Genomic DNA, 21107 nt, shown 5'->3' with positions numbered 1-21107 from the left:
TGCCAGCAGTCCAGGGCACTGAAGGGACCTTCAGATATCACCCAGAATGCACCTCTTCTCTCCTTTAGCCAAGGGAGGCCCAGGCAACCCCACAGAGACTGTCCTTAGTGTTGTGACAAACACCCAGCAAACTTGCTGACACTTTGACCTGTTTGGTCCCAAATGGGCCATAAAAAAATTATTGTTTATTTTATTAATAAATATTTGCAGGCCAAATCTCCACAAGAAAGCTTAGAAACAGCCCAAGCGGAGTAAAGAAGCTGGGCTAGAGCAGGTGTGCTGGTAAGTGTTTAACAACCAGCTCTGAGGGAAAAATGAATGTAAGTGTGCACACACACACTAAATTTAACTGATATAAAGGATGTGTAGCACACAATTTACAAATAATAAATACATAATGATAAATTCAATAATTTTTAATGTAAATGCCATATACCTATAAACTTCATTGTGACTTGATATTTCTTGCAAACTCCATCATCAGTTTCCATAATTCTAGCACTAAGGATAGTGTCACAAAACCAGACTACAGAGAAATGCTTGATTACTATCTGAATCAAGGTGTCACTCACGTCATTGACAAATGAGTGTAGGTCTGACATGAATGTTAGCTGAGGTTTTTGTTTATGGTAACAGTAAGACAAAAGTGAGAAAACCAAGATGTATGTCAGAAAGTCATTTGTTCATCAGTGATGTAGCTTCTTTGCTGAATTGGATAATGGTTTTTGGATACTGAAAAATTATTTTCTCAAGGTTTTGTGCTAGCCACCATGTAATGGCCACAGACACGAAACGTGTAAGTTTAATCTGTGTTATTAACATGTTCTCCATCACTTTCTTAAGTCTAGACAATCAACAAAATAATAAATCAAGCCCAGATGTGAAGTGTTTGCCAATATCTGTGGTGTAAATACTCCCACCCTGGCCAATTTTGAGCTATCACTATGATGTCACTGAATCAGAAGAAGAAATATGCAGCAGCACATCAATAGACAGTGTTCACAAGAAACAGACACAGTAGATACAAATAACCTGAAGAGCATGGATTCATAGTAAAATGTAAAAAATAATTAGGCAGCAATTGAGTTTTGATTATTGGTTACCTTTGTTTTTAAATCTGTTGTTTAATTTTAATAATGACTGTGTTTAATGACAAAATTCCTGAAAATTTAACAGTCGGTTCTTGAGGGTGACTATCTGGCTCCAGCACACCGCTGGCTAGAGAGATCGCACTCCCAGGACAGACCTGCATCCCAGGATGCCAAGGGGCAGCTGCAGCAGCCGTGACATGTGAGGGGTAACGTGAGGGGACTCCAAGGTCAGATCAAGTTGTGTGGTCATCCTCTCAAAATCAGTGGCCCTCAGGAGTCATTAAGTCCCGTGGAGGCCATGAGAAACCGAAAGTTCCTCATCGTCCATGGTGTGATCAGTGTTTCCTCTGACAGGTGAGGAACCCAGGGCTATTCTGGGGACAAGACAAGAAGTGAGTCTGGGGGTGTAGGGAAGAAAGTCATTCTGTTACCCCACCCTAGGAGATAAGTTACTTCACTTCTGGTTTTCCTTGTGAAGTGGCTTGTGGGTATGGTCCCTAATCCCCAGACCGGGGACATCTGACTTTAAGCCCTCGTTACTTAGCATCTGTGCATCCTTGGGCCATGTCTCCGCCTGAGTCTCTGAGCCTCAGTTTCCTTATCAGCAAAGTGGGGAGGATGCAGCTGATTGCTGTGAGGACCCAGGTGTGCCCAGGGATGGAAAAGAGCATATTTCATGGACATGCCCTCCACCGACCTCAGGGTTTCATCTTCTCAGGGGCCCGAATAGTTTTTCCAGCACTGCAGCTCTTCATGAGAGCAAACTCAATGTGGACCTGGAAAAGTTCTCACATTTATAGACTCCATAAAAAAAGGAATGACTTCCATCTGACAAAATCCAAGAGTGGGAGCAGCGTGTCAGGACCTGTGTATTCTCAGCCAGAAGGAGTTGGAGGAAAACAAAGTTGAAGCTATTGAGCAGGGCTGCCGCAGTGTTTTGTGATCAGCCCCGGGTCACGTTTTCTGCTGTCTCTTCCGTTTGCTTCTCAGTTTAGCTTCGATCATTATGCATGATATGTACTAAGGCATAGGATACGGATGAGACAGCATGCAGTTGTGAGAGCCGGCAGAGAAGTCTGTGGAAAGCTGTGCCTGTGGGGCCAGCAGGGCTGGCCATCTTGTAAAGAATAGTAGATGTGGACTCGCAGGGTGGGGGGCAAGGAGAAACAGAAAACTGTGAGCACAGCGTGGCGTTAAGCTGGTCTCTCACCACTTCCCACCTCAATGACGTGGTGACTTCAAGGAGGAGCTGGCTGAGCACACACCTGGCCCAGGACCCAGAGAAGCAGATCGGGTCCGAAGGAGGTGCTGGGTGGTCGCCGTCCTCACCAACAGTGGGACCAAGAAGCCCAGCGGCTCTGTGCTTGAGCTGTCACAGCAACGGCTCCGCGCTGGCCTTCAGTGCATTTGGGCTGATGCTTCACGTCTGCCATCCACATCTCACTCAGATTTCTCTTGTGGCCAGCCCTAACTTGGAATCAGACAGGGAAGGGAGTTCTGGAAAACCAAATTCCAGCTTAGCTACGTTGACACACCCTGTTTGCTTCCATAGTGCCATGTGCTTGTGGATTCCCTCACTGTGTTCTGCCAGGCTTCTGTGCTTCTGCATGGAATGTTCTTTCCAACCATGTCACCTGGCAAACTCCTACAGCACCTTCAAAACCCTGCAGAGACATCACCTCCTCAGAAGAGTTCCCTGACACTTCTCTTCCAGGACTAGTTCAGCTGATGGCCATCTACTACCCGAGCCAGAAACTTTCCACTTGGTATGTAATGACTGCCTCAGCTGCACTTGCAAAATGCGTCAAGGACAGAATCGCGAATCTTGAAAGCTGAGCAAAGCTGTGCCTATTTTACAGATGAAGAAGTATTTCCTCCGGGTGGTTGAGTAACTTGCCCAGGGTCACACAGTGAGAATATAATTAATATAATAGCAGAGCTATAATTTGAAACCCTGTCTGTAACTCTTCTTCCAATAATAACCCACTGTGACTAGAAAGTTGAGAAAAATTTGGTCCCTGCCCATAAGAAACTTCGTTTAGTGGAAAGACAGCTGGTGAGATTGCCAGTAGGAGCAGAATGTGGAGTGGTCTCTGGGGAAGGAAGCCCAGAGTAGCAATAAGGCAATGCTTCCGGAAATGGTACCCTCAGCCCTCTAGGCATGGCGTCTCTCAGCCTAGCAGAAGGGATGGGGACCCAGCAGTGAATTGTGCTCTTCTTCTCAGCTTTCACAGAGACTCTGGAGTTGCCCCAAGGCTGAAGTCGCAGCGGCGTGATCGCTACTCGCGGGCCTGGCCAATAGGAAGATGAGACCCCTACCTCCGCTCCGCCCCGCGCCTTCCTTGGTGTCTGTCAGCACTGGGATTGCACAAAGGAGCATCAGCCTGGGAGCTAGTGGAGTGAGGTGCTAACTGTTTAGGGTTTTATTTTCCTTATCTGGAAAACTAGAGACCTGAGGTGGGTGGCTAAGAGTCCTCATTCTCTCAATCACCACCTGGGATTCTAGGTGGTTAGCGGGATTTGCCACTTCTCATGTTATTCCACCAGAGGGCGCCAAATCCTAGCTCTTGCCAAATAGATCGATTCCTGAATGAAAATGGGTGATTTAGCTATGTGAGCTCAGAGGAAGTGATGAGTGTGAACTGAGAACGATGAAGTGTGTGTGTAGCACCCAGAGTTCTTACAACCACCTGCATCTACCATTACTCCCACCCCTATCTGTGGTAAACGGAGATCCACCTGTGGGGCAGACACCACCCACAGCCATCTCCCACAGGGGCAGCACATCTCGGGGGGGTTTGCTGAGAGGTGCCAAAGAATAGGCTCTACCACCAGCTGGTTCTCACCTCACCGTGGTGATATAAGAGGACCACAGAGGGGTGCCGCCATTTGGGGGACTGCAGAATTCAGATAAGGAACCGTCTACTCTCCTCCCCATGGGATAAGGAAAGAGAAGCATTTCTCTTACACCCAGCCAAGAACTGCTTGTGAAGCTCGGGTGCCCGAGCCCTCCCCCAACGCGAAATGAGGCGCTGCTGACTTGTCTAAACGTGGCTGAGGAACTGTCCCCGTGGAACGTGCAGCGCTGCAGTTGGTGGAGACAAAAGGCTCATGACACGGCCAAGTGGGAGGGGGCCAAGGGCACCTCGCCTTGCCCTCTGAGGGGGGAGGAAGACGGACCCTAACGAGCTTGCTGGCTGGTGAGACTGTGGGCTGCAGACTTGCTGGGGACATAACTCAGGCTGAAGAAGTATACACTTCAGAGGGCTATGGCCTGAGATCACCTGAAGGATGGGGCTGAGGGCTCGAGGACCCCCCAGAACCTGGGGGAGGGTCACTCACCATTTATCTATATTGAGCCCCTTGTCAATTAACTGGATTAGCAAAAGGAGCCAGGCAAGGAGAGGCCCATGACCTTTCCTAGAGCAACACCCAAAGTTGCAAAATCACTGTCCATCTCCCCCCCACACCATTAAAGGGGACACGCAGAGAGGGAGGGAGGAGGGGGGAAGCAAAGCCCTTCTCCCCCAGCACTCTCCCTTCCTGACCTCTGTGAAATGGGCTCATTGCGTTGATGATATCATGTTAACAGGTGATAATTTCGCCCTTTCACAGGAAACTCTTGGTGATTCTTTATTCCATCACCTCAAAAACCAAGATGGGTGATCAGTCCACAAAAGATACAAGACCCAGGACACCGTAACATTTCTTGGTGTTATTTGGTTGGGTAAGACCGAAGGAATGTTATTACATAGGTGAGTGGGCCTCTTAAGTTATTTACTGCCTTGGACTATGCAGCTCTTAACAAGCATGTGCCGCATGGCTACATATATCACGCTTTCCCTTTCCTGCAGAAGTGCACTGTCTCACTGGTGCCCAAGACTCCACTTCGGTCTGTAAGTTCCCGTAATAAACTCTTCATGTATTTCTGGAGTTGTCAGCCTCGTCCTTAAGACTCCAGTCTCAGGCCCTAGGAAATTTTCACAACAACTGGGGCACCAGCCAGGAGACAGGAGAAGCGGGAAAGGAGGCTTTAGAGGGGGAAACGATGACTTGGCGCTTGCGCTGTGTGGGGATTGGTGGCCCGCATGCTGGATGCTGTGACCTGCTGCAGGAGTCCTGCAGACCCGGAAAACGCCGCTGGGTTGGAGCGGTTGTTTGCTGAGTGTCTCTGGCTTGTTTTGGTAAGGGAGGGTGGCGAGTGGCCACTCCAGTGGGCTGGCCGCTTTATTGGCAGTTGGGTTGGTAACTGACACCCTTTTTTAAAAAGCCAAGGCAGAAAGTTAGGAAACTAGAAGGGAACTCCAACTGGAAAAGGATGTACTTTTATTCACCTCCTTCTTGGCTACTAACTTAGCTGAGGTTGAGGAACAAGATACCAAAATAGAAACTGTAGCTGGCTGCTTTGTAAAATTGGAAGGGAGAAAGTTACAGTGGCACAGGATACAGGCAATAGTCATGAAAGCAGAATGGGATGCAAAAACCTTGGAATCCGTGGGAAAGACAACAGTAGACTTTCCACGTGCCCCCTCAGGGATAGTTACATAGTCCCACCATATGCCATGGGCTTGTGGACCAGGTTTGTCACTCTCCCTTCCTGACCTTTGCGAAATGGGCTCATTGTATTGATGATACCATGTCAACAGGTGACGATCTCGCCGTTTCACAGGAAACTTGATTTCTTATGCCATCACCTCAAAGACCAAATGTGGGGACAGAGTCAGGAGAGCAGTTTCCAGGCTCTCGACCTCACGTGGAAAGGTGCTGGCTCGGGTAGTAGATGGTCATCAGCTGTAACCAGTTAGCTAATTAGCCACTAATATAACTCCTGTGCCTATGCTAGGGGATTGGTTGGTTGGCAGAGAAGTTGACGGCGGGTTGCGCATTGTATGGAGCCTGCTTCCTGTGTCTCCAACCCAGCCGCCAGCGAGAGTATGGTGGTGTGAACCCCCTATCTATGGCTCCGTGGGTGTTCCTTTTTGGCCTCACCATATCCTGCGTTCTTGTGCGGGGAGTGGGACCAGAGACCCCATGTGACACCAAGGATGGGCGGTCAGTCCACAAAAGATACAAGGCCCAGGACACCATAAAACTTCTTGGTGTAATTTGGTCGCGTAAGACATGCCTCATGCTGGGGTAGTGCTAGATAAAGTACAAGCAGCTCCTGTTCTTCAAACAATAAAAGACTGGATTGTACTAAGAAAACCCTTGTGGGCCAGTGGCATGCGGAGTCTCTGGTCCTGCTCCCCACATAAGAACGCAGGATATGGTGAGACCAAAAAGGAACAGCCACGGAACCATAGATAGGGGAGTCACACCACTATAGTCTGTCTGGCGGCTGGGTTGGAGACACAGGAAGCAGGAGCCACACTATCTGCAATCTGCTGTCCACTTCTCTCTGCCAACCAACCCCACTTGCTAACTGCAATCCGCGCTTGCTAGCTTAGCCACGGCAGTTGAATCAGTGGCCAATGGCTAACGGGTAACAGCTGATGGCCAACTAGTCACAGCTGATGGCCATCTACTACCTGAGCTAGCAACTTTCCATGTGAGGCCGAGAGCTGGAAACTGCTCTCTAGGGCTCTGTCCCCACAGCCAGCAGCTATGAAAGCTATTTGGGACAGATTGCTGGCCCCTGGCACGGCTCTCCCTGTGTTACATGTCCCTGCCCCTTCTCATATTTCTCCCCCTAGTAACTTGGAAGCAAATGCTTTGGCCCAGATGAAAACCGTGGTGCCAACACAAGATTTAGCCCACTGGGTCCATCAAAAAAAGTGGACATTGAGGGGCAAAAGTAGGATGGACTATTGCAAGGGAGCAGGTTTGCCTACAAAGTACAGTGACATCTTAGCAGCTCTACCAATTGCCAGCAAGAAAGCGTCCTCATCCCCCTGTGCATATGCATAGAGCTAACAACCCAGTAACAGACTGACAAATAGATTATACTGGCCCCTTGCCTGGTAGCAGAGGCTCAGAATATGCTCTCACCTGGGTAGAAACAGCTACTGTCTGTTACAGGTTTTTCCTTATAGACAGGCAATTCAAAAGACAACTATAAAAGGGTTATTCAAATTAAGCACTGTGAATGGATACCCATGTCACACAGATAGCGATCCAGGATCTCATTTCAGAGGACATGGACATTAGATAATAATATTGAATGGAAGTTCCATTCACCATATAACCCTCAAGCCGCAGGGCTAATAGAAAAGAAAAATGGTTTTGCCGAAACAAGATGTGACTATTGTTAGAAGGCGCCATGGCTGGGTGGAGAAAGGTACTCGAGCCGGCCTTAATTCACCTTAATGCTAACTCCACAGGGCCTGTTATGCTGATGACAGATGAGAGGCAGATGGGGAAGCCCTCATGCTTCACAGGCACGGAAGGAGGCGCCTCATGCAATTGTGCACGGTCCTGGCACGGAAACGAATCCTGCAATTTGGGACCCCATTGTCACTGATGCCTGGACAAGGCACAGTTGATTGGTGGTTATGATGGAAGGTGCCAGCTGGCTGGATTGGACATTTTTTGCCACAGAGTGAGGACTCCTCAGTCCTTCTCAGTTTGGTCCCCTGTTCTGGAAGCTGGACCTCTAAAGGCACTGTATACTTTACAGGTAGCCAAAGAAATTCACAAAGGCCCCCCAGTATGAATCCTACTCTGGCACCCCAGAGATGACTCTGCAAGTGGCCCAGGTGCCCAGTCCCTCAGCTCGATGCCTCTGGCATGCACCTCCTTTCCAGAAGCCTGCAGCAGCAGCTGTTCTGACCACAAAAGACCAGGCTGCCAGGGCGATTTTCAAAGGAGGAGACCTCCCATGCAGGTTCCAGCTAGACACCTTTTTATTTGCCCCCAGCTTCTTGATTTTTATGCTGCTGCCTTCAGGGCACACACTCAACCCACACCTGTTACTGCAATGGGCTCATGCCTGGGCTCACATGTACACTTGTTCTTCCTGCTGGGTGTGTTGGCGTGGTTCTTGGGGCTCCTGGTGGAAACGACCGCTCCTTGTTCTTTTGGTCATCATTGTTATTGCTCTTTTTTGGCCCCTTGCATGTGCTTACATTAGTGTTGCGACTTTTGTCTACAATGTGGACAACTAGTGTCACAAAAAATGGCATCTAGGTCCCTCCATCCCCTCACAGGCCCCAGGGACCATCGTGGAAGAGGGGCTCATGTGAGATTGTGAAAGTCGGTCACGAGGGGTGGTTCGACACAGGGATTCCCCATGCTTCACGAGACCGTCACCATCTTACGAAGCAAGCTGACTGCTGGTTCACACCAGGAGGGGTGGAAAGGAACGTTCTGCATCGGGAAGCAGCATGGTGTTCGCTGCCTTGGGTTATACAGTTCTTCACGACCATGGGCCATGTGACTACATCGATCAGGCATCTGTCCCCTTTCTGTGCTGAAATCTACCTTCTCGCTGGCGCCCAAGATTCTGAGTTTGTAAGTTCCCTTGATAAACTCGGGATGTAATTCTGGAGTTGTCAGCCTGTTTCTCAGGTCTCCTGGCCCCAGGAAATTTTCACAGCAGCAGCCCCAGGCACTGTGACTGGGCTTTACTGGGAAGATGGGCAGTGATGTTTGCAGAGAAAAAGCACGAAAGGCATTTTGCATTAGGAACAGGGCTGAAAGCTCTGTGTTGGGGGTCCAGTGTCCCCAGCATGCCCCTGGCAGCAGAGAGGTCGTGCCCAGCAAGCTTCAAAAAGTGGAATTACAAAGAACATCAGACATGGCCCAGAAATCCTCAGGACTCTTCAGGTAAGCCTCCCCCAGGGCATAGCTTCCCTTCCACTATCCACTAATGGCGGCCACATCCCTGCACTGGAGAGTTTTTTTTGAGGGGACGGGAAGTAACTAACTCCTGTTTCCTTCCCTCATTGAAAAATCCAGAGGGTTCCTTTTCCCCATCCAGTGTGCTTGCTCTAAGGTGGCCGGCAAGACTGGAGTATCAGCTGTAACAGGTGACACAGAACATGCCCATTTAAAAAATGCCTGGGCTCTGGGCATCAAGCACGCTCTACAGGATGGGCAGGTGATGGTCTGTTGGGGAAAAAGACAAAGTCTGTCCCCTGCCTGGGTCCCATCCTATCCCATCCCTGCAATGGTTAAGATACTCAGCCAGGGCCAAGAAGTGAAGTTCTTGTTTATTGTTGCGGCAACTCTTACAGACATTAGCGTTCAGTTAAATAAAGAAAACATTAAATACATCACAATCCCCAAAACACTACGGAGGGGAGGGCGGTGACCAGACTGCCAGAGGAAGTACATTCAGTGGGTGTGCAGCGTCCACATTCCAGGCTCACGTGTATATATACTTTATATATATATTTATTTATATTTATATAGAGAGATCATTGAGTTTTGTGTATACAAAGAACGATATTGTTACAAATACAATACTATACGTCTCCCAACGCTTTACAATAAGCTCTATTTCACCCTCTTTACAGACCAATAGTACAAGTTCATACTGTCGGGGCTGCTGAATATGTACTACAAACTTCCTTCCTACCGTCTTCCCGCGCTGCCCTGATGGAGGGGGATGGAGATTCGGGTCATGTGTGAGTTCAAGCTGGCCAAACCAGGAAAGGAGCAGACAAACACAAACTCAAACCAACAAGTGGCCTCGTAAGTGGGCAAGTAAACAGAGCTAAGGGGAGGGGCCCTTGGTTGTAAACATTGGTAACAGCCACACCCCTAGGTTGAGGGACCCAAGAAGGGCTCATGGATGGGTTTCATCAGCCTGTGGATGGGGGCCTGGGGGTGACAGGAGCAATGGGGGAGGTAGTAGGTTACTCTGGGACCCTCTGAGGCCAGTGTGGATGGGTGACGTTCACAAAGCAGGGCTGTCTGTAGGGCCTTGGAGTCCAGCCCCAGGATGGGCCCCAAGCCCCACAGAGCCTGCTCTGGTGAGGGGACGGGGCTCCAGGCATCCGTCACTGGGGGTTTCTTCCTCTCGGGAACCTGAGGCTGGTGGTGGCTCCCTGAAATGTTTGAATCTGAGAAGGCAGAGGTGGGGTGGGTCCTGGTGCCTCCTTGCTGGACCAGGAGCGGGCAGATGAATCTGGGAACCTGTGGCCAAAGCTGAATAACCAGCATCTTCCAGCTGAGTGGCCAGAGTGGCTTCCTGCCAGGGCTGTGTTTGGGATGCTCTGTAGATAGCCTTCCCCATTAGAGGGGTATTCAGATATTTACATACATAACGATACGTACTAGGATATCAAGGGATATTGACTGCCACTTCCCATGGGACTTGGAAAAACGAGTTACTAACGTTTAAGATTCCACCTCCTTGGTTAACCAAAGGGAGATGAACTTCCTCCATCCAATGGGAGAAGAGGGAAAAGAATACACTTCAGCCTGGTGACCTTGTACCGAGCTCCAGCAACAGGGGCCATCTGGGTGGGAGGGGCCGCTTTTACCAACACGAGGGTGTGTGGTGGGTACATAATCTTACTCTTGGGCTAAAATATGTGAGTCTTCTCGGACAGCTTATCAAACTGGCTTTTTCAGCACCTGTCAAAACTAAGATTTTTGCACAGGAACATTGGAAAGTATATTCTCTCCTCTCCCCACTGGGGGAAGACCCTTCATTGTAATTACTTGGGAGGCTGCACAGAGAATGCTGGCGGCGTCCCTGTCCCTGGCCAGTCGTGGGCGGGCCTCTGGGCAGGGGCTTTGGGCCAGCAGCCTGAGTGCTCACCTGGGGGCACACAGGCACATGCCCTCCGATCATTTCCTGAGGCTCCGATGCCTGAAATACAACCAATCACACTGCATTCCCGTTTTCCTCTCTCTTTTTGATAGAGGAACGATGAATGTATGACTATTTATGTTATCAGACACTCTACAGTTTGATAAATGGAGAACCTGGAGCCATGGTTCCTGACTGCCCACCTGGCTCTCCTGGAGAAGAGGCGGCCCTTTCCCAGAAACGATGTCGGGGGGGGGGGGGGGCAGCACAGCCCCTCTTCCTCAGGGCTTGTTGTACCACAAACTGAGCGATCAGCCGCTGACACCTTTGCAAGCTTCAGTGTTCCTGACTCTAAACAGAAAACTCAGAAAGCACAGAGCTCCCAGGGGAACTGACTCACACAGCTCTGTGCTGCAAGGCTCCTGTTCCTCTTTATAATCACTTTTCTCGCCCCACCCCCCTCGCCAAAGCCATCCATGCGACCAATAATTACATACCACCCAACATGTGTTCACTGCATTCCTATTTCCACACACACAACATAAATATCCCAGATGCAGAGAACAGGGGCTATTATTAATATTATAAAATAGTTTCTCTTCCCTGTCTCTGCTGAGGTCATGAATGAAACAAAACAAAAACCAAAGCAAGCTACACCACATCCACATGAAAACAAAATGCTCTTTGGACCAAGAATAAGTAAGAACTGGCTCAGGATGATGTTACTAAAATTTCTGCACTGAACTGAGACAGAACCCATAAACATGAGGCACCTGATAAAAACATGTAACATTCCACACTGGTTAAACTCTCACACCCATGAGGCAGCGAGATGATGTCTCTGGAACACATTTGGGGATTCTGAGGCGTATCTTGAGGTCATCAATGTCCCCTTAGTGTTGCGGTTTATGTACTCTTCTAGCCTTTCCAATGTCACATCCCGCCTAGTGGCCCTGAGCAGAAAGGAAAGCCGGTCCTGCCTGGGAACAGGAAATGTAATATGACTGTACCCACATCCTCGTCTTCCAGGTGAGCAGAGCCTTCCCAGACTCCCTATGTGGGGGGGTGGGGGGGGGGACGGGGAGATCACTAGGAGAAAACGTTGAGCCAAGGGCCAGGCCTTGCTCACAGAAGGGCATCTCTCTCAGGACAGGGCTGATCGGCCCATGCAGGATTCACCTGCCAGGGGAAGGGGCCTTGCAGAGAGGTGGTGTGGGTTTTCCAGGGGCTCCGCATGCCTCCTGAATGGTGGGAAGGAGGGGAGGGTGATATATATGCAGGTGAGTCTATGCGTCCACAAGCCTGTGTGATCCAGAGGGAGGCGGAAAGCACCTGCCTATGTTTTATTTCACGATTTGTAACCTCAGGACAAGCTGGGGAAGCTACAGATGGCCCAGGGATGGCCCACAATGTGATGGCATCTTTGTCCAAAGCAGTTCCGCTTGCATCCGTGAGGGACAAGGCTCCTATTAGAAAACACAATTATGCTGAAACTAAAACTAGCCAGGGGAGAAGCCTAAGGTTGGCTCAGGAATTCTGGGCAGAAATAATGTACGGTGCCCCAAGTACAGGGTGGGCAGGGCACATCCATAAAGACTGGTCCCCCGTTACTACCATATTCCCACACATTGACTCGAGGAGAGCAGAGATCAGTGATTGAATTGTAGGCACTGCTGAAACAGCTTCTTTGCTGCCCCTGGGAGCTCCTTCTAAGAGGTCTGTACCTCTTGGGAAGGGAAGTTCCCCCGTGGGCAGTGACAGCCCTCCTCGGGCCGCCCTGAGGGCCCCTCAGGACAGTCAAGTCCTGGGCAGACACCAGGTAGATACTGGCCGCTCTCTATCCTCAAGGAGTACATACAAAATTTCCCAGGTATGAAAAATAAAAATGCAAACTGAAGACAGACAGAGAATAAAGAGGTCTTTGCGGATTCTCTCCTTCCTGTGTAAGACAGAATGCTGGGCATGAGGGGGAGATGTCTCAGTGGGCGCACAGATGCAGCACGAGAAACACAACCACGAGTGAGGTGAGTCCTCCATGCATGCCGCCAGGCGGTGGGTGTGGCCTCAGATGTAAACGGGCTGCTCCTGGGCCGTCAGCAGTCGGTACATGGCAGCCGGCATCGTCTTCATGTGAATCTGAGGGCAGAAGCACATGTTATCAGGGGCTAAGGCTCGGGGCCCAGGGCTGGGGGAGAGGCGGCATTTCTCACCATGGGGGGATTTGAAGATACCCACCCCGACCCCACTACTAACAGTGGCCTGACCCACGGGGCCTCCAGGAAGAGTGGAATCTACAGGCTTTCTATAACGTTAGGGGCAACAGAGTAACATGCAAACCAGGTAAGGTTCATTTTCCCAGTCACATGCTCTTGCTCTCACAGGACTTTTTTTTTTCTTTTTCTTTTTTTAAAAGAGACAACTCTTTAAACGGAAGTAGAACTGCTGTGGGGTTCTGACTGCTCCTGCCTCTCTCCCCTCTGGCAGGTGGGGCGGCTCGGGAAAGCAGCCCTGGAATAGCCCTTAGGACCTAAGTTGAGGCCATACTAGGCGTTCCAGGCAGACCCCTCTGGAGGCCTGTTCTGTTGATTAGACTAGAATCTAAAACTTCAGTTTTCCAGGCACATTTGGTGAGATGAGATGGGAAAAAATGGAGAGAACTGGGCAGCCATGGAGAGAAGCTGAGAGCTAAAAAGAGACGGTGAGATTGTTTTTTCTTGTCTTAGCTTCCACACAGAAGTGAGATCAAACACTATTTTTCTTTTCCCTTCTGACTTATTTTACTTAGCAGTATACCCTTAGCGTTATATCTTCCAAAACAAAGTCATAGATACAGAGAACACATGAGTGGTTACCAGAAGGGAAGGGGGCTGGGCACGAGGGCGAAGGGGGTCAACTCTATGGTGATGGGTGGTGACTAGACTTCTGAGGGTGATCACTACGTAGTGTATACAGAGGTTGAATGATAATATTGTAGACCTGAATCTTATAGACTTAAAAAAGACTTGAAGCAAAAGTAATCAAATCGTCCTAAGACTAAAGGGGACTTGATCGTATCTTACGGAGGTGCTCTCAGACCTCCTCTCAGGAATGGGTTTAAACTCTGGTCTGAGACACTGTTCTGGTGGTGGACGAGTGTTTGGGATTGGGGCAGGACACCTCTTGGAAGGCCTCCTCAGGACCTGGGTGAGCCCGAGGCGAGGGGCCCCAGAGGACCCGGACCGGCGCCCCACTCCTACCTCCCCCACAGCATTGGAGAGGATGTGGACAATCTTCTCGTGTGGGGTGGCCACCACGCTCTGCCCGTTGATTTCAATGATCCTATGTCCCACGCGGACGCCTCCTCTCTCGGCTATTCCCCCTCGCATGAGGCTGCAGATCTGTCAGAGTCAAAGGCCAAGTTCCCGTGTTGGGCAGGGGACGGGGTGGGGACAGAGAGCTGCCTTCTCTGGAGCCCCTGCCCCTCCTCTCTGAGAAGCTGCCATAATGAGGCTCTGGGCATTGGAATCATTGTTTCTTTGCACACGAAATAGGGTTCTGTATGCCCACATGGTCACTTTGTTCATGCACTTTGCACAGAGAACATTAGCAGGTCACTGGATTTCACAGGCACTGAACTCGGACTACTTTTCATTCCGGCTGGGTCCTGTAAAAAGAACTGTTTGGGCCTGTCACCAAGTCGCCACGGCTTTTCAAACTGGCAGCTTGTATACCTCAGGTGAATATTACTTCCCACAATCATCGCCGGGACTCAAATGTCAAACTGTATCATGCTAGCGGCTACTTTTTAGGGTCACAGTCACAGGAGCCAAAGGGGCTGAACACCACGTGGTGTTCCTGCTGGAGGGGAGCTGCTCCTTTCCGCTTTCCCGACTCACGGAAATGACACTGTACCTGGTTTTCATCCCAGTGGGTGGGCAGGGGCGGCAGGTGGCTGGAAATGAGCCTGCATTCCCTCATGTGGATGGCTCTGGGCTCCACCCTGCAGGCTATAGCCACCCCCACCTCACACACAAAGCAACCAGAATTTTCCAAGAAGAATATATTTTGAATTTACTAAGTTGACTTTTCACTCCCGACTATGCACCTTTATTTAAAATCCTATGCAGAGAAGTCTGCAGCATCTTGTCACAACACACTTCCTGTGTCTATGAGCGTGTGAAAACCTTCAGCCTGTCACGTACTTTGGGTCAATAGATTCCTTAGGAGCTATGCACAGTTTGAAGGAAAAAAAAAGAGGATGCCAATAAACCCACATCTATTACATAACAACCCTTTGTTCACACCGGAACTTTTACTATTATTCAAATATGAACAAAGCAAAACAGGAAGTATAAACAGATAAAAATATGATATCAGACCCAAACTATTAATATAAGGAGTGACCCAGGCTCCTCTCCAAAAAGCACATGAGGCTACATAGGTACAAAGAAAAGATGAACTGGGTGGATTTTTCAACTCCGATTAGGAACCTCAAATGGCTATTTCTAAACCTTAAACCATAACTTGGAATACATTTTTGATTATCTACAACTCTTAAAATGTAAGTAGGAAAAATTGAAATTTAAGTAGGAAAAAGAATTGACTTATTCTATCTGGAAAGATGAATGCAAAGAGAGGGAGGGCATATCCAAAATCTGTAGAATCAAGAAGGTTACAGATAGAGGATAGATTTGCCACTCAAATCCAGAATGATTATGGGTCCAGAAAAGTAAGCAATGCTGAAAAGAAAGTGGTACTGAGTATGGAATATCTGTTTGGGATGAAGAAAAAGTTCTGGAAAGAGATAGTGGTGATGATCGTGTAACACTTTGTGAATGTACGTATTGCCACTGAATTGTACGCTTAAAAGTGGTTTAAGTGGTCAGTATAATGTTGTGTAGGTTTCACCATGATTAAGAAAAAAGGGAAGTATTATTTTAAGGCAGACATCCAAATGATAAAAACACTCTGTATCCCTAAAGTGCAAATTGAGGTTAAAAAGGCAAAGCACAGACCAGTCGCGTGTAACAGCCCTCGGGTCTGGGGTTCCCAGTCTGGGCTGTGAGCTGCAATCAGGGGTTGCTTTGAAGCCCAGCCCCCAGTGCTCCACAGCCAGGCTTGGGGACCAGCAGCAGCTCTGCAGGGTTTGCATAGACAGGGTGGTGACAGGGTGGCAGTCCCTCAGAGCCAGACGGGAAGGAAGCCCTTGCTGTTACCTCCCAAACGATCTCCAGCTGACAGCTGGGAGGGCCACACTGCACAGTCACAAAGCGACTCGGGCTCTGAGGGCCAGGGCTCTGAGAAGGGCCTTCCTCGTCTCCCGTGGAAAGGCACGGAAATCTCTGCCCATGGAGGAAGCTGAGCCTGTCTTCACCCATTCCTCCTCTTCTTTCAGGGAACTGACCAGCTTAGAACAAACAAACACTGGGCCACATTTTTGTCAGACTTTTGGAAACGGTTATGGAGTGATACTTACAATTCCATTCTGGACGCTGAAACCCAGCTGGTAGCGAAGGTCTGGTCTCCTGATCAACACGGTGGTCACCGGAGGACATCTCACGATATTCAGCTTTACCCGGGCCTGATTCTTCAAGCCCTGAAAAGTGAACAAAGCGCAGTGGACATGGTGACCACTGAGGCTGACAGACGGGATGGGAGCTAACGGCACCAATGGCAAATGAAGCCCCAAGGACACTTGTTATTCCATTGACTCCTGATGTTACCTGCGGGCCACTGCCAGGCCGTATCAGCACGCGAGAAACTGCCTGCTTTACACGCAGCCCTTTCCTCCGTGCAGACACCAGTGTCTGTGGGCAATGTCTTCATTTGGGGAAATGGGCTGTGTTCAAGGGATCTGAATAAAGTGGTCATCTGTGCAACTAAGAGGAAAACTGCCGCGTGTACTTTCAGGCTTGGAAGATGGAGGGTGCACAATCTCTGTCTCCTAGTCAGGAGAGAGACAAGTGGCAAACAGACTTTTTCTCCGAAAGGCAAACTCTAGCGATTCCTCCTCTTCTAACAAAGAACATCTAATTCACAGCCACTGGCCCAATTCATCGAGGCTTGTTGTCTGTCTCTGACGCTCCTGCTCCCCCATGCTCTCTAACTGTTAGATTTTATCAACATTCCCACGAGCACCTGGGGAAAAGCAGGGAACAGACAGGAATCCACTCAGTGAAGGCCTCCTTGGGGGCATGAATAAGCTGCTGGTGGAGAAGGAAGTAGAAAATAAGACTTGGAGATTGTCTGCAGTTTCGTGATCCTTGGTAAGAGGCCCCTCCCTCTAAATCAGAATGGAGGGCAGAGGAAAAGGTGGTCTTTGAAGATCAAAAGGGGACTAGAGAGCTTCCCCCACTCCAGTCTAGTGTATGCCTAGCACAGGCCTGCCTTCCTGTTTCCTGAATATGCGTGGCAGTGACCAGAGCCCTAGAAAATCATCACAAAGCTATGTTTTCCCTCTCTCAGGCAGGGGAAAGCTTTTCCCCCTGCAGGTCCTACCACCCTAAGAGGAGAGTGCCAGACAAACGTAATTCAGCCCTGGGATAAACGCCCACCTCCCAGGTCTCCTGGAGACTGCCTGCTCAGCTAACTGCCGCCCGATGGATTGTCCAGACCAAATGGCCTATAGCAGGTGCTTTCCGACCCTTTTCAAGTCATGGCACATGGAGAAAAAGGGGGTAATTTTGCACCCTGTGGTAGGTAAGCAGACCACAGAGCTTTGGCTGGAGGCCCTGCTTTGAGAGTTGAGGTGGGAGATCCCAGTGGTCCTGTGGGAAATACATGTCCCACTGGACTCCCATGTAGCAAGGCCAGCTGACCGGGAAATGGCTACAGGTCAGCCCGGGGCCCTCTCCTCCGAAGGGGCAGAGGGGAAGGGGAGAAGCTGTTCCTAAACGCTGGTGCTGGGGGTAGGTGGGCAACCCCTCCTGAGGGAGAGCTCTGAACACCAGAGGCGGGACAGGTGTTCAGGAAAAGGGGGGCTCTGTTCCCCCCAAGTCCACTCTATCCCCTGGAGACAGCACTCGATCAATTCACAAACAGGTCCAGCGTGTGCCCTTGATGGGCAGAGGGGAAAGAGAAGCCTGGGAGAACAATGAGAAATCCATTTTAGTCTGAAAGGGGACTGCCTCTTATTCTGTAAATAGAAATCTGCAAATTTCACAGCCACCACTGCCAGCCTTCACTCCTTGACCAGTCTGCAAAATCTCTCTGTGGGGGGTCAGAACTGAGGTGATGACTCCCCTGCTTAGGCCTCTGCTTTCCTCACAAGCACCTTGCTGAGCACAGAGGTGAAACTGGTATTAGATGACTTTAGCACCGACACAAATTTGTGGCAAGAGTGCGACTTGCCTTTCTGAGTGGCAGAAGTGACCCACACACCTTTTGTTTCTAAGTAATTAAGATATGCTTTAGATTGAGGGATGATAGGGTTTTTTTGTTTGTTGTTTTTTTTTAACCTCTGGTAGTCTGGCTTTATTATGCTTGGCCAACAAGTATACCAGTGATTCTCAAAAAGAGGACCCCACACCGGCAGCAGCAGCAACACCTGGCCACTTTTCTTAGAAATGCAGCCTGGGGTCCACCCACACCTACTGAATCAGAAACTACAGGGATGGGACCCGACATTCTGTGTGTTAACTAGTCTTCCCAGTGATACACACTCAATGTTGAAAACTGGTAGAGATGACTATTGCAGAACAATGAACTCAGCTGTACCCAGGTGCCTTAACTTCTCCAAGGGATGATTAGAGCCAATGATGTCCATTTACGACTCACTCCTATGGTCAGTGTGCTCTCTGAGAGCAGGGGCGAGCAATGTTGGGGTGGGGGCGATAGCTTGTGAGAGAGATGGTTGGCCTGATGGCCACTCGACCATCGGCATGTCTGTACCATGTGTGAGCACCCCTAAGACCACTGTCCCTCAAAACCTATCCTGACAATGAAACCAGCCGAACCATCTGTCACTGAACACTGGCTTCTTGCTGGGTATTAACCTGGAGAGTCGCAGGAGCTGTCTCCTTTAATCTCCTTGACAAACTGGCAGCTATCATTATGCCCATTTTATGGAAGAGGAAACTGAGGCTCATAGATACTAAACAACTCGCCAAGTTCACCCACAGCAACTGTCAAACCCAGGTCTGTCTGTGTTCAAAACCACAGCATTTTCTCCTACACCATAATTCCCCATTAGAGACAGCGGGAGAGACTGTGTCATTGATCCATGAGTAAGGCTTGCTCAATGAGAAGCCAGAAAGAGCAAGGGAAGAACAGATCGTGTCCCCACGTCCTTTATTCCAGCCTGGCACGGGGGCCGTGCTTTCCGCTGGCTTTCCTGCCTGGCGCGCGTTTTTCAGGGCTCTTGCCACTTGCTTCCCCACTGCTTTTGATCGATTTCAGTTTGTCCTCTCCACGTGTGCATTTTCAGGAGCTCCATTTAATTTCCCACCTCCAGCGGTTCGGCTTGTATCCTCGGTGTTGTGAATCACTCTGTTTTCTGTGGGGTTTGAGCCTCCCAATGGCTGTAACGTGGCTTATGGTGACTTGGGGTACGCACACAGGCAGCCGTTACCAGCGTCTCCCCGTGGTTTCTGGACCATCTCTGGGAAACTTCTCTGGTTCAAGAAATGATGATTTCAAAAAAGAGCAATGAATGGATGAGCTGACAGCGAGTCTCCCTGGTCTTCAGCCAGACAGCAGGTCTGTCGTCCATGCTGACGGGGACACAGGGCTTGGTGACAGGACTCAGCTGTGTTAGGAGAGCTGGGCTCAAGTCATGTTCCTGCCACCACAGTTCCGTGGGGTCTCAGACACCCTGCTACCCTCTTCTTCCACCTCGATCTTTTCATCGGCCGAACAAATGGTGACATCGTCTAAGCTCTCTTCCACTTCTCATTTCTATGCTTTTTTCATGCTTTTTTCTCTCCTTCCTAAATGTGTTTGCCGACAACACCGCATCTCAACCGTTATGCTTAGAAACACCTATTTTTAAAATTAAAAATAGGCTTCTTTTGCTGAATACGGGTGGGGCGGGGGTGGAGTTTCTTCAGACACCATTCATGCATATATTTCTTTTTCCTTTTTGTGCTTCCTATTTTTCCCTCACTTAATCAATAAATAGTTAGTGATCATTTGCTATGTGCCAGGAAATGAGTTCGGCACTGGGAATCGGTGGGGCAAGGCCTCCAGCAGCTCAGGGGAGGGCTGTCGGGCACATGACCGGGCAGCCAGAGGCCTTGAGTCCCTTCCCCTCTCTCTCCACAATCATGCGAGGCCAGGAACATGTGGGAAATATGAGCAAAGAGTGTGGAAAACCGGGCAACCAGTTAGAATCACAACTCTTCCGACAAAGCCACCTGTGTTAAAGGTTTACACCTATTAACCACGGATTATGTAGGTATGTTTGTGAGGTACAGGGCAAGCTTAGAAAGCATACTGAAAAGCAAGAAAATGACTCTTTTCTCAATGTTACCTAAAAGTTCACGTCGCTCTGGAGGATGCCTTCCTTTTGTGTGAATTAAGATGCCAGATTTGTCCCTCAGCGACAGAATTTCTAGATTGGGGAAATGTGCTGCACGACGAGGTTTGGAGAGACAGCAACTGGAAATAACCAGACCATGCATTTGCTCTGCTGCTCCTCATCAGTGCTTCACGTTGGGTCTCATTAGCTTGGATTTCTGAGCGACCATTTTATTGGAGGTGCCCATTAAATAAATGGTCATTCTGTCCCCATGACAACGGTGGAATGGTGCTGCAAATTAAGAAATCTGATGGGAGGGAAAGGGTAGGGAAGAATGGAGGGGAGAGAAGCCAGAATGGTCTCTATGGCAACGGAGAAGTAGAACCAGGATAAGCCCGGGGAACAGGAAGGGGAAGCAGTGCTCTAGTTTAAGAAAGAAAAAAAAAAAATCAGGAGGGCAGAACCGTGGAGGAATTGAACAGGCAGACTGCTAGCATGCTTTGCCTGCCAATTATTATGGTTTAGGAGTTATGACAGAAAAGATAAGAGCTAGGGAAGAAAGCAGTTAACACAATTCAATACCTATAACTCTATTCTAGCAGTGTATTGTATTTCCTACAACTGGGGGGAAAAGGTCAACATGCATTAAAATGGCAAGACGCAGAGTATGTGGCTTTAGACCCTGGGTCCTCAAAGCACAGGCTGACTGGTGATGTCATCACCCAGGAGCTTGTTGAAAATGCAGAATCTTACCCCAGACCTGCTGAACCAGAACCTGCATTTTTACAAGACCCCTGGGTGATTCAAGTCAGTTTGCCGAGCACTAATTTATCTGGATGAGCGTTGCTTGTTAAATTCATCGCAGGGAGCACGGACACAA

General features: G+C 49.4%; 1 protein-coding gene across 5 annotated transcripts in view; it reads right to left on the bottom strand.

Moving 5' to 3' along the window:
* Nucleotides 1-9229: 9229 nt before the first annotated feature.
* APBA1 (amyloid beta precursor protein binding family A member 1) overlaps nucleotides 9230-21107 on the bottom strand; it is a 189707-nt gene continuing 177829 nt past the window's right edge. For all 5 annotated transcript variants that reach the window (XM_019730532.3, XM_019730551.3, XM_074330535.2 and 2 more), the window contains 3 exons: nucleotides 16247-16366; nucleotides 14028-14168; nucleotides 9230-12927 (listed from right to left, as the gene is read on the bottom strand). In XM_019730532.3, the coding sequence (XP_019586091.1) occupies nucleotides 12856-12927; nucleotides 14028-14168; nucleotides 16247-16366 (333 nt within the window). In that variant the 3' untranslated portion in view covers nucleotides 9230-12855. The remainder of the gene's footprint in view (nucleotides 12928-14027; nucleotides 14169-16246; nucleotides 16367-21107) is intronic.

The sequence above is a fragment of the Rhinolophus sinicus genome, chromosome 16 (assembly GCF_057876585.1).
Source record: "Rhinolophus sinicus isolate RSI-liver-muscle chromosome 16, RSI-T2T, whole genome shotgun sequence".
In the NCBI taxonomy this organism is placed as follows: Eukaryota; Metazoa; Chordata; class Mammalia; order Chiroptera; family Rhinolophidae; genus Rhinolophus; species Rhinolophus sinicus.
This window is presented reverse-complemented; position numbering and strand designations above follow the sequence as displayed.